At 38.0% G+C, this 14,149-nt stretch overlaps 1 protein-coding gene across 3 annotated transcripts in view; it reads left to right on the top strand.

Annotated features, from left to right (window-relative positions):
• The first annotated feature begins 7,975 nt into the window (after nt 1-7,975).
• The window catches only part of LOC124555617 (malonyl-CoA decarboxylase, mitochondrial-like), an 85,970-nt gene continuing 79,796 nt past the window's right edge, over nt 7,976-14,149 (top strand). Inside the window, exons 1-2 of one of the 3 annotated variants that reach the window (XM_047129586.1) lie at nt 7,976-8,084; nt 8,330-8,597. In XM_047129586.1, the coding sequence (XP_046985542.1) occupies nt 8,349-8,597 (249 nt within the window). In that variant the 5' untranslated portion in view covers nt 7,976-8,084; nt 8,330-8,348. The other 2 variants (XM_047129585.1, XM_047129584.1) reach the window with 2 other exon arrangements.

Genomic DNA, 14,149 nt, shown 5'->3' with positions numbered 1-14,149 from the left:
ATGTGCAAATGATTAGCTTTTCAGAGCATTCACACAAGGTTGGCGCCGGTGGCGACACCTACAACGTGCTGACATGACGAAAGTTTCCAATCAATTTCTCATACACAAACAGCAGTTGACCGGCGTTGCCTGGTGGAACGTTGTTGTGATGCCTTGTGTAAGGAGGAGAAATGCGTACCATCACGTTTCCGACTTTGATAAAGGTCGGATTGTAGCCTATCGCGATTGCGGTTTATCGTATCGTGACATTGCTGCTCGCGTTGGTCGAGATCCAATGACTGTTAGCAGAATATGGAATCGGCGGGTTCAGGAGGGTAGTACGGAACGCCGTGCTGGATCCCAACGGCCTCGTATTACTAGCAGTCGAGATGACAGGCATCTTATCCGCATGGCAACGCACATTTGAAGCGTGGATTCGTCATCGCTGTACTGGCGTATCACCCGGTGTGATGGTATGGGGTGCCATTGGTTACACGTCTTTGTCACCTCTTGTTCGCATTGACGGCACTTTGAACAGTGGACGTTACATTTCAGATGTGTTACGACCCGTGGCTCTACCCTTTATTCGATCCCTGCGAAACCCTACATTTGAGCAGGATAATGCACGACCGCATGTTGCAGGTCCTATACGGGCCTTTCTGGATACAGAAAATGTTCGACTGCTGCCCTGTCCAGCACATTCTCCAGATCTCTCACTAATTGAAAACGTCTGGTCAATGGTGGCCGAGCAACTGGCTCGTCACAATACGCTAGTCACTACTCTTGATGAACTGTGGTATCGCGTTGAAGCTGCACGGGCAGCTGTACCTGTACATGCCATCCAAGCTGTGTTTGACTCAATGCCCAGGCGTATCAAGGCCGTTATTACGGCCAGAGAAGGTTGTCCTGGGTGCTGATTTCTCAGGATCTATGCACCCAAATTGGGTGAAAATGTAATCACATGTCAGTTCTAGTATAATATATTTGTTCGATGAATACCAGTTTATCATCTGCATTCCTTCTTGGTGTAGCAATTTTAATGGCCAGTAGTGTATTTAGTGGCACTCTACGTAAGTAATTGTAAAACATTAATTGTAGGCAAACTACTGCAGCTACATATTTGTGTAATATATTTGTTTTGATAAGAATTTGAGCGCGCATATAATGGAGCAAACAGAATTAAGCTTACTCTCCTAAGTAAAAAGGTATGCAAATAAGTAGTGATCAATGGAAAACAGTTACGTAATGTAGCCTAGCGAATTTCGGATCGAGGGTATTTAAGAGGAGCTGACGCAAAGCTCAGGGGAAGCAGAGCTGTCGCGCCTTTGCCTACGCAGGACCTTTGTTGCTCGACGCGACACTTTGGTGATGCTTTTTGCGGTTCCAGAAGTGTAGAACTTAGTCAAATTTCGCATGTGTTCGTGCAAACGGCAGATAGAACTTTTCACAACGAATTCGGACTTAGGATATTTTCGATGTGGTGCACAGTAGAGACTTGTGTTTTTCATGCGTTGTGTCTTTTGGTGATTGTTTTTGCATGTAAATGGAACTTTGCTGCAAAATCGTAGCTGTGTGACTCTTGTTTCCATTCGAGCGCCTGTTAGGTATTCGCACTAGTGTCGAGTGAACTTTAGATCATCCGGACTAGTCCATGTTTTAGCGAACTGATCTATTTGCTAAATATCAATCGATGTTCTTCAGCATTGAATAACTTTTATTAAAATTTACAGCAGGTTCAGTATCGCTATTGGGGGCTCGAGCAGCATTTAAAAAGGCACTGACCTGTGTTTAGTCATGAATAAACGCTTGTGAATTTTAATTAACTCAACACACGCATTCGATTCGTCATTTAACATCAGCCTCCTAGACTGTACCCTGGTTAGCATTTGTACTTGTCGATCAGCAGCGTCGTGAATGTTTTATTTATGCACTTTAACAGGCGTTAAGCGCACGTGTCTGGCGGTAGAAAGGGTAGGATATTATCCCCGAGTTACACGAGGAGAGCTAGCGAGCAGAAGCATTTGCAGCCCTATTCCATTCCGACAACTGTTGCAAGTTCGCGCAGGTCAAGGCATGGATGGGGTTCGCATTTTTGCCGGCAACGGTTGCGGTACATGCATTCACATGCTATGCACTTGAAGAAAGCGTGTATCGTTCCCTTTGCTTACTTATGTAGAATTTGTATCTTACAACGAACATCAGCAGTGATTACTTGCAACAACTGTAAAAACTTGCTACGGTCACGTTTAATGCTTGCCTTGGCTACGATATTCACAGCAGAGCACTCAGAATACTCCTGAAAGGTCACTGGCTGTCGGAGAATGCGTGGCGTGGATGCACAAAACAACAAAGCAACCCTAAACTCGGCCGCCATCATTAGTGACTCCAGCTGTAGTATTTCTATTAGGAAGGAGCGTCCCCCGAAGAGTGTGCTAAACATCATATTCACATTCAAGAGTTCTCTGGATAACAGTTAATCACTGGCTAATCATTCCAAGTGGTACTGTAACACAGCAAACATGGCTACTAGAAAATGAAATTCAAATGGCCTCTCTCAAGATCCCAAAGATTTGATGATATATAAAACCTTGAAGATCCGTGACCAGAATGTTGAAGGAATTTCTAAAAGCAAATGTAAATATCTTTCGCATTAGTGTTGTGAGAACAATGCGATCATAATCACTCTTCGAGAAATACTCACAGGATATGGCAGAGATCTCCAAAGTAGAGGAAAAATACTAGGATATTCACAATGAACACTATGTGTATGGAATAGCAATTTATGTTAAGATGGACATGGCTGAACTACTATCATAAACATCTAAAAACCTCCAGTAGTGTTGTGGTCAACAACTCTGCTGAGACTTTTCACAGACCCAGCCATCTATGTTGGAAATTTTAATAATGACAACCACGATTAAGGATATTAGGATAATGATATAAATGGCAACATCTTAGAATATTGGTTGTCCTTGAGTAATCTGTATCTGTTTTAAAGGAACATTCCAATTAGGCAGATGGCTGAAGAACACAACACCAGACCTATGCTTTATCACTACAAAATGCTAATGGAAATGAACTGGGAAACAGGAATATATTAGACTCTTTTCCACACAGACAACCTCATTCTGATCATGGCATCCAGATATAGCTTGCAAGATCAACTGGTAAAGCTCACTGGAATGTCAAAAAAGTGACCTGGCAACAATTCATTGATAAACTTGATGAGATTGTTGAATTCATTCCCGTGCAAATGAAGAACTATGATAGGTTTACAACATCTCTCAAAGAGGTAGCCAAGAGATCAATATTCAGAGGATACAGGGAACACATATCCCAGGATGGTCTGATTAGTGTGATGAGCTATACAAAGAATATCAACTTACACATTCAAATGAAGCAACAGATGAACTACTTCAAGGTTCAAATGACTACCGAAAAAGAAAATGGCAAGAAGCCGCAGAGAGTCTCACTTTCACCCACTTGAGTCATCCATCTGCACTGGGTGCAGATTCTCAGCAAGTGTGATGCCAACAAAACATCAGCTCAAACAAAGTCACAGCACACTCACTGCAGAATGCTAAAGCAGCTATGGACAAGAATAGCCCTAGACTTATGAGGCCACAGTTAACACTCTCAGCCAGCTCCCCATACAGAGCTCTTGCATGAGTTCACAACTGATGAGCTGGAGAAAGATTTGGCAAGTGTGCATATAAACAAAGCACCTGATTTTGATGAAATGTATCCACAGTTCCTGAATAATGTGGGCCCGAGCACTAAGTAATGGTTGCTACAACTACAGAACATGATTCTGATTACCAGAAACCTGACAACAAACTTTAGTGCTGAAAACGTAATAGGTGCCAAGAACGTAGAAAAGATGGCAATGAAGAATCACATTACAGATGTACATCACTGCTTAGTGTAGTTTTAAGTCCCATAGTGCTCAGAGCCATTTGAACCATTAGTGTAGTTTACGAATCACTTTACAGACCTGCATCACTGCTTAGTGTAGTTTATAAACTACTAAAATGAATTCAATCACTAACCGACAAAGAAGCTCCACTCCAACAAGCCAGTTTTCAAAAGAATCACAGTTTTTGTAATTATGTATTGATATTAATATCGTTTACTGAAGCAGATTACCAATATAAAATAAAGACTGCAGTAGCATTTGTTGATCTTACAGCCAAATTTGATATCATACGGTGCCATGGGCTGCTACTTAAATTTGCTGAAATCATATAATGCAAAATACTAATTAATCTAATGGATAGCATACTTAATAACAGGTGATTCCAAGCACTCATTGGAGCAAAAGATAGTAGATGGTGAAGGCTGAATTGTGAGCTACTGCAGAACTTGGTGCTGTCACCAATCCTTTTTAATCTTTATACTGTCGATATGCCAAACACTAAAGCTAAAAAGTTTCAGTTTACTGATGATCTAGCACTACCTTATCGAGCAGGAAACACTGAAGACTGTAAAGGAGCTTAGGATACAGATTAACACGTAATCGGTGATTACTTCAAGCACCACAGATTGAAGCCCAATCCATCTAAACTACAGGTAAGTGCTTATCATCTTAATAACCATGAGGTGAATCACTAATTAAATGTGGTCTTCAAAAATGTTTCTCTGGAACATAAACCACAACCAAAATATTTGGGGGTCACTTTGGACTGGACACTTCCTTTTGAGGACCACATAGAATACACAACAAAAAAAGTGAAGAGCAGAGTTGATATTATTAGAAAACTATCTGGGTCAGCATGGGGTGCAAAAAAAGATACTGTTTGTATTGCTACATTGACATTGGTTTACTCAACAGCAAACTAGTGAGCTTGAGTACAGAAAACCAGTGCACATGCGCACAACACTGGTGTCAAACTAAAGAAAGAAATGAGAATAATTAGTTGCACCACTAAGTCAACATCACTTTCACACCTGCCTGTATTATGTAATATTGCACCACCATCAATTAGATAAAAAGCAGCAGTTGAAGAGTGTTTCAAAAGTGTACTACTCATCGGAAGTCACTTCTGGATAATCACCTAAAAAAATATACCTGCCAGCAGACTTAAATCCAGAAACCACTCTGGACAATGCAGCAAGACCTTGTATATGATGTGTGCCAAGAATGGAAATAAGTCTGGCAGAAGTTTCCTCCAGCAATTTCTTGTCTTCCTGGAAAATTATGGATAGCTCCGAATTGATTCTGTACAGAGCATGGAAGGCGTGGTAGATGTTTTTATGTATGGGGGTTCAAAGATGCCCCAGTGTGTGACTGTGGCATTGCTGTGTAAACTATGGAGCACCTTACTGAAGAGTATTTCCTGGCCGACTCAATGAACTGATTCCATGACAATCTGTGGACTGGTTAAGAGACCTATATTCTCAGTTACAAGACTTTTGTGTGTTTCTTTATATTATGCACTTTCATGTATATTAAACCATTTATGTATGAAGCCCTTAAATAAGAAGGTAAAATGACCGTGTAAACTTTACAAATGACTATAACTACTACTTCAGAAAAGAAAGCAACACACACACATTCACAGAAGAAGGCTTTAGTGAAAAGCTCAGTGTGCAGCAGTCTTTTCATTGTGCCTGTTTGCAATTCAACATTTAATCTTTACAGTGAGTGGCAATCTATCCTTTTCATAACTGTTAATACACCAATATCATCCAAGATGGGAAGGTCCAGCAGGCCCTGCATTTTAGCCACCAAGACACATGACCTTAATTCTAGATTATTATGTTGGCTACAGCTCAAAAGTTAAGTGTACAACAACACTGTTTATATGACTGAAGAACTGGAGTCAGAAATTGTAGTCTTGTCAAGCATTACGAGATGATCCCAGGTTTTGAAAATAATTTGTAACTCTGTGTAGAAACAAGTCTATTATTGGATGCAGATGCAATGACAGCATGTGAAGCATCTCCTCAAAGAGTTTCAAGTGTACAGTAATTTGTAACATCTGAAGTAGTATTGTATTGTTACCGTGCGGTTCTAGGCACTTCAGTCTGGAACCGCTTGACCGCTACGGTCGCAGGTTCGAATCCTGCCTCGGGTATTTGTGTGTGTAATCTATCTTTTTCATACTTGTTGATATTCCAACCTGGAGTTTTGATGAAATAAAATTTACATGAATGCTATGCAGAGTACAAGTTGCTGTGTATAGAGAAACATAATCAACAACATAAAACAGAACTTTACTTAATTTTTCCGGGAACTCCCCAGCACAATAAAAGTTATGAGCATGAGGAAATTCTTCAGTTTAGAAACTGTGAGGATTGTTGCTAAGATTTTCTAAATTCTTGCGGTAGCTTACTGAAAATGGGTGCAGCATAATACTGCACAAGAGTCAAAGAAGTGGGATCTAAATGCAGATTGGATTTCTGCCTAGTATTAACTGAGTGATGACTGCTAGTTCTCAGCAATAAGCTGTCATTATAGTTCAAAAGTAACAGAAGGGGAACACCAGTGATGCTGTAGTGTGCATCAGTCCTGTTGATATGCCTGGATGGCACATTTGGTTGAGGCAACTGCTTGCAATACACAGGAGGTCCAGATAATGATTTTACCGGAAATGAATTTATACCTCCATATAATGGAAGACTTTTAATAAAGTACAGGTTATTTGATTTTTAGATTTCGGCATACATTTTAAAATTACATAGAGAGTATAGATAATCTGTTGCAGACAGTGAATGTTGCTAACTGTACAGTCAGAACTGCATCGCACTCACAGCTGAAACACACATTCAAACTGATGTACAATGCATTTCTTTCTCTACTGTCAAACAGTTAATTACTCTGGTGTAGCTCTGTTCATGTACAAGGGATTTATCTGCATGAGGAACATGTAATCAGTGTTGTACATAAGCAGCTTTTTCTGGACTTTCCCTGGTGAGCATCCTAATTAGATCATAGGTGAGTGAGATAAACTACAGAAAACCTAACTCATGTTATGTTAGTTACAATTTGAATTGTAGTGAAAATTTATCTATAACCGCACAGCATTTTGTTTCTGCACTATCCTGTTTGGTATCATTTGTAGTTCTACTCTGTCATATGTATGCATCATCTGACTGAGTAACTGGTAACAAATAGAGGGAACATTAAGAGTGCAGCAAAATATTCAATAACATGCAGAATGTGCCGAAAGAAATTTATATGGTGTAGTATAGATTACACATAAGATTATCAATACATTTAGAACTGTTGAAACATTACAGTTTTAACTCATGCATAAGAGGTTCTGTACTATGCAACGTTTTTTGTGTTTGGTACATGTACACAGTTGTCATTCTATGGTAAAACAATGTTACTTCCAAAATGCTAATCACAAGAAAAGTAAAAGGTGTATTTAGTTTTAAAATCGCGCTTCATACCTTCAACAAAGGAACTTTTCCATCACTGTCTCGAATGTTAACGTTTGCTTTGTTATTTACGAGAAAGTACACAACATTTGCATGACCTCTTGCTGCAGCCAAATGCAATGCTGTTCTGTTCGAACGGTCACGGATGTCAATGTCTGTTTTTTTAACTGCTGCTTTGACTTTCTCCAGGTTTCCTTGCCATGTTACCTTATGCAATTTTGTAAGGCTTTTGTCCTTTCCGTTTATATCTACACTATATCCGCATGCATGCTCTATTGTTGTTGACGCTTCTTCTGTGGGTCTGGAAACCGGTAGTTTGGCGTATTGGTCACCGGTACTGAAGCCGATATTAGAAGGTGCGTAATCTTTTCTTTCATCTTTTTTGCCTTTAACAAACTTCAACACTTTCTTCATCATACGGTCAAACTTGTCAAGTTCGGAGATGCGCAGGTAACATACTACACTGCCCACAAAGAAAATCAATACTCCCCTAAACCTCATCTCGCAAATACGACCACCGTAAGTGTTCCTGCTTTTGTATTGGTGCAAAAAGATAGCTTGGTGCATGACAGCATTGTCAGAAACAATTACTTTTAAAATAACTGCAAAGAAATGTATTGTTTCTTTCCGTGACAGTTTCGTTTGTTTACAAACAAAGCCATGTGACTCCTGGCTCGAAGCGTAGATTATTAAGCACTTATCTTGTATAATCTGATATTGTAAGTTCCATTCCACCTCCACCTCAATTATGTAGTGATACTTTACTGTACATTCAAACTTGTGTGTATTATCAGATCCTCATATAAAAGTATCAGAGTTTTCCGCTTAGGATACGTGACATGAATTGCGCAAAGAAACTTATTTTAAGCAGAAAGGTTATGTTACTATTTGAAATACGTGCACCTAAACTTGAGTACGAAATAACTGGTGCCTGTTTCAGACCACATTTTCGGTATTTCCACAGAGAGAACAGATTAAATCGAATGGCGGATGGTGAAGATGGAAATACCGTGAAATATAGTGCTCTGCGGGCTATGAAAATCACGAGTGGGGCAACGGATGATACGAAACGTAGAAATATCGAAGACAGTGACGACCCGGATTCATTTTTTTCTATTACAGAAGGTTTATCGAAACTACCGAGCACAGAAGAGGACGAATATCGTGTGAAAGCGTTGCTTAATGAAATTTTAACTTTGCGTAACACCAATATCAGTAGCTGGATTATTGAGGTAAATAAAGTTTTTCTAATGCGTCTACTGTTTTTTTTGCTCTCATCACCATTATAATTTTAATGTTCATAGTGCAGTAGTGGAGAATACACCTGTGTGTGTTAATGTAACATAAAGGAATTGTCATCATATAAATTGTAATTTGCAGTGTAGGTGGGATTGTAAATTTATACGGACGTATCCATTATCTCTCAAAACAGTGATCAAAGGATGACAAAATAAATAAACACAATGAAAATTAATAACTCAAATTACATACACATGGAATATATTACTATATTTTACGAGGATAGACTAGATGGTCGCCTGTGGCCTTTCTAAAGGTATTACCAGGCATTTGGCTGAAGTGATATAGAAAAACCACAACTTAACTCAGTATAGCCGCAGAACATACTCCCCCCCCCCCCTCCAAATGTGAGTTAGTTTATTAACAGCTGCTCCATCTCATTCGATTGGTAGCAGTTCTACAATGTTCTTTTGACCACACACAATTTGCACCAGATAAATTCTCGTAAAGGCATTACATTGTGATCTTTTGTTGCAATATGACAATAGTGGAGTAGTCGTCCCCTTTGGTTTTCAACCCGTTCACAGAGTCCTCTAAGGAATCTATAATTGTGTAGTATGCATTACTTAGGAAGTAGGGGGCCTACATTTGAACTGCCTTTTTAAATAAATGTAATTTAGTACTCTTTTTCATCTTATTGGGCAATTAATTGTACAGTTTAATTCCCTGATAAAAATATAGTATTGAGTTTTTTTGTTGCTTGTTTTCATTGGTACTTGTAAAATCTGAACTGGCTCTTGTTTCATGATTATGTATAGAACTATTAGTGAAATATGTACCAGGGTCTTCCCTGATATTCACAACAGATTGGTACTAGATGTAGTACTCACTTGGTGCAGTAAGGACACTCAGTTTTTAATTAAAAAAAAAAAAGGTTCTTTACAGTGAGCCCAACTACTACTATCAATTATTATTATTATTATTATTATTGTAGCTGTTTACAGCAGTTTGAAAGCAGTGTCCACATTTAGTGCCTTTTGATCCACAGAAATCAATCCCTTTGCTAAGACAGACTGATGTTAGAACTGTAAGAGAATAACATGCTGATGACATTCTTTTTGCCAGTATGTGCTTGTGTTCATTATATGTCAGTTGATGCCCAGTAACCACATGTTAAAACTAAATTATGTAATCTGCAGATAGGTTTATCATGGATTGATTGATTTTTATTTGGTCCCATTTGATTACATCATATACAAAATGTATACTTGCAATATAGGACAAGTCAACTTAATTCCATATTATAAAATATTTAGCCTACATCTTACAATACAAAACCTGAAAGTGGCAGTAACGTTGCATACATTTTCCTCTTGATTAATATGTAGGTCTTAAAATTTTGTATACGTTGTTTAACTACAGAGCAGGCATACAAAAACATATTATGCATACAGTATATTCAACTGATTATAGTACATACATACAGATATTAACATTATTCATTCTTTACAACCAAGTAGGGTAGAACAGTGGGTAGCACACTGGACTCGCAATTGAGAGGACAGTGATTCAAACCCATGTCTAACCATCCTGATTTAGGTTTTCCATGATATCCCTAAATCATGTAAGGCAAGTGCTGGGATGGTTCCTTCGAAAGGGTAAAGCCACTTTCCTTTACCATCCTTCCTTAATCCGTGCTTTTACTCCGTTGCTAATGCCAACAGGATGTTAAACACTAATCTCCTCCTTAATTCTTTACATGTATACTGCACTGTCAAATTCTCCTTCCATATATTTCATCTATATGTAATGCAACAGACTTGTTTTCTCTGTAGGGTTGAACAGCATGTTGTTTGCTTTCTTTATGTTCAGTCTTGGTTTATTACAGAATGTCGAACTGTCAACATCCTTGAGTTTTTAATTTCTCTTCCCTGTTAGGAGTTGACTCCGATGTTGTTGTTATCATCAAAGAGAACTGTGTACCCATGCATTATACTGTTTGGAATGCCATTACTATATATTAAGAATAGTATTACACTCAGTACATTACTTGGAGGCGTATGTATGTTTCTTGTCTGACAATTGTTTCATACTGAATATTTATCATCAGCAGATGTGAACTATGTCTACTTTTGTATCCTATTTTCTAAGTAAGATTCGAATCACTTAGTTACTATTATTCTTACACCTAGTGCTTCTAGTTTGTTTAGTAGTATTTTATGGGCAGCAGTGCGAAAAATGTTGGACAAATCTAAGAATATGTCTGTAACACAGTCATCCATATCAAGAGCTTCAAATACCATTTTAGCGATCTCTGTGATGGCCAATATTGCATTTCTCCCACTTTAGAAACCAAACTGTACTTTATTAAGACAGTTGTATTTATTCATGTAACTTGTTAGTCTGTCTTTAAAGATTTATTCAATTAATTTTTGGAACATTGACAGTAGTGGAACTGGTCTGTACTTTTCTGTACTCACTGCATTACATTTCCTTAGTAAGGGCGCAACTCGTGCATGGTTTTGGCACCCTGGAAAATACCAGAACTAAAGGACTCATTTAGTATGTTTGTTAATGACATGTGTATGCTGTTTATGCATGCCATCAGAACAGACTGGAACCTTATCAGATAAACCAGTGACGTCATACTAGTCCCCAAGATACAACATGAGATGACGACCAGTAACCTTAAACATTAACAGGGTATGAAAATGTAAACATCAAGTTCAGAATTGCATAAATTATTTTTAATAAAAGCTAACAGGTGTATTGCAGGAAGTAGGGGTTGTAGTGGAAACAAACTGAAGTTTAACACACCAATCACAAAATCACATTGATAGTATAAATTACAAAACATAGTGACAACATAAAAACAATAGTTTCCGGAAAAAAAAGATGGACAGCAAAAGCAAAGAAAATATAACTGATATTGAAAACATTGTTCTAGCAATAGACACCAACTCAAAAGATCAATACCAAAACAAAAAGCTAAATCAAACTGCACTATGCAAAAGAAAAAAAAAAAGAAAAATAAAAAAAAAAATTAAGAAAGAGAAAGCCACGACTGGTACACATAGTGTATAATTGTGAAAACTAACAAAAGCTGGTATCAACAATGTCAGTTGAGCTGTATAGCTCAATTTGATATACCGATACCAATACAAAAATCCTAAACAGAGTTACATTAAAAAAAGCCAGAAGACTTGAGAGACGGTAATATGTTTAGGGGTAAAGGAGGCAACTCACCGGCTTTGTCTTATCGAGAGGAAAAACACACACACACACACACACACACACACACACACACACACACACACACACACACTCTATAGTGCACCTACATTGGCAATATATATGTGTGTGTGTGTGTGTGTGTGTGTGTGTGTGTGTGTGTGTGTGTGTGTGTGTAAAACCTAACATCATCAGATAGGTCAACAAGCTCCATGATCCTAACACTAAAAATCCAAGAGAATTACCAACAACTAATGCACAAACAAAAAATTCATAAAAAGTAACACTGACACTTATTTCGATATACAAAAAAAGTACAATTATGCATTGAACATACATTCCACAATAAAGAAATAACAGCATAAAATCATAAAAAGTCAACTGACACATAAATCTAACAGTCTAGCGATAACAAAAACAATATATCATAAACACAATCTCTCAAATATAATGTATAGCTTTTTCAAACTGGGAGTGTCTCTGGATGCAACACCATACATAGTCCAACCGACAATGCCATATATATTGGCCCATCTGTGAGATGCAGCAACTTCAGTCAGTTTCATACCTTGTCCATGAATGTACCACTTCATGTACATGGCTAGTCAACTGAACAACTGCAGGCCTTGATTGTGCTCAACATGTTGTCCTGCATTGTAATATGCAGGAACCTACTCATGAACTTCACTGGCACATGAATACTAGCAAAAAACAAAATGTAAAATTGAAATGATAATCGACATACCGCAGTAATAATTCCAAACTCAGAAATGAATCTAATAACTCACATTTGTCAACTTCAAAGTAACTCATTAACAAATTCTCACAAACTCTCTATAATAGTAATAATAATAATAATAAATCCCGTGGAGGCCTGGGAAAAGAATAGGCCTCCGGTATGTTCTGCCAGTCGTAAAACCACTAATAGGCTTAACCCCCCCTTTTAGTGTGATTAGTTGGTTCAGGACAGAACTAATGAAGCCTCGGACAATCGCTGTCATGGTCGAGGACGACGCTTGAACCACAATGGTAACGACACTGCTAGCCACCCGGAAAATGATTTAAATCCAAATAGAGGTGTTTTGCAGGATATGCTTCCTGCAACCACTCTAGAAGGAAAACAAAGACAGAGAATGAGATGGTCAGATGAAGTTAACAAACACCTTATATTCTGTTATTACCAAGCAACAAACTTAAGAACCAACACAACTGGATACAGATCACAAGTATACACAAAATTTATTACCAGACACCCAGAATTAAAATTTTTAACAGAACAACGACTAGCTGATCAGATCTGTGTAATAATCAAAAATAACAGGATACCCCAGTCAGAATTAGAAAACATCAAACAACAAGTACAACAAATACTGGAACAAAATAATGTGCTATCAGAAGAAGAAGAAAATACAGTAATGGACTCAAAAATCCCAGAGCAAACAAACAAAGAACAACACGCATCACTTAAACAATCAGAGGAAAACGAAATCTTAAGACAGCCACCACAACAAGCACAAATAGAACACGAAGTGACACACATGTTAGATATAGAAGAAGAATTTCAGCTGACATATATAGAATACAAAGACACAAATACAGACATTAGACCATTCTTGCATAGACCACCAAATAACCCACGAGTCGAAACAACAATAACAACTATCAACACAATCATACACAACAAAATAAATGAAAATACAACTATGGAAGAGTTTCAACTACTGGTTTATATAGGAGCACTCACTACACTAAATATACACACTAGGCAGAGATCAGAACCAACCAACACACAGAAGAAACCCGCAAAACCAGCATGCCAACACAGGCTACAGATCAGAATAGAAAAACTGAGAAAAGACGTCGGACAGCTAACACAATTTATAAGAAATGAAATATCAGACAAAAAACCAAAAAGGTTAGGTAAAATCTCACAACAAGAAGCGATAGAGCAAATAGATGAAAAGAAGCAAAAATTACAAGCATTGGCCAAACGACTTAGAAGATACAAAAAAAGTGAAAATAGAAGGAAACAAATCCAAACATTCAACACAAGCCAAAAGAGATTTTACCAGACAATAGATAACACACACGTTAAAATAGACAACCCACCAAACATAACAGACATGGAACACTTCTGGAGCAACATATGGTCAAACCCGGTACAACATAACAGGCATGCACGGTGGATACAAGCAGAAACAGACACATACAAGATGATACCACAAATGCCCAAAGTGATAATTTTGCAACATGAAGTCACCCGAGCAGTTACTTCTACGCACAATTGGAAAGCCCCTGGAAAAGATAAAATAGC

This window comes from Schistocerca americana, chromosome X (assembly GCF_021461395.2).
Source record: "Schistocerca americana isolate TAMUIC-IGC-003095 chromosome X, iqSchAmer2.1, whole genome shotgun sequence".
Classification (NCBI taxonomy): Eukaryota; Metazoa; Arthropoda; class Insecta; order Orthoptera; family Acrididae; genus Schistocerca; species Schistocerca americana.
This window is presented reverse-complemented; position numbering and strand designations above follow the sequence as displayed.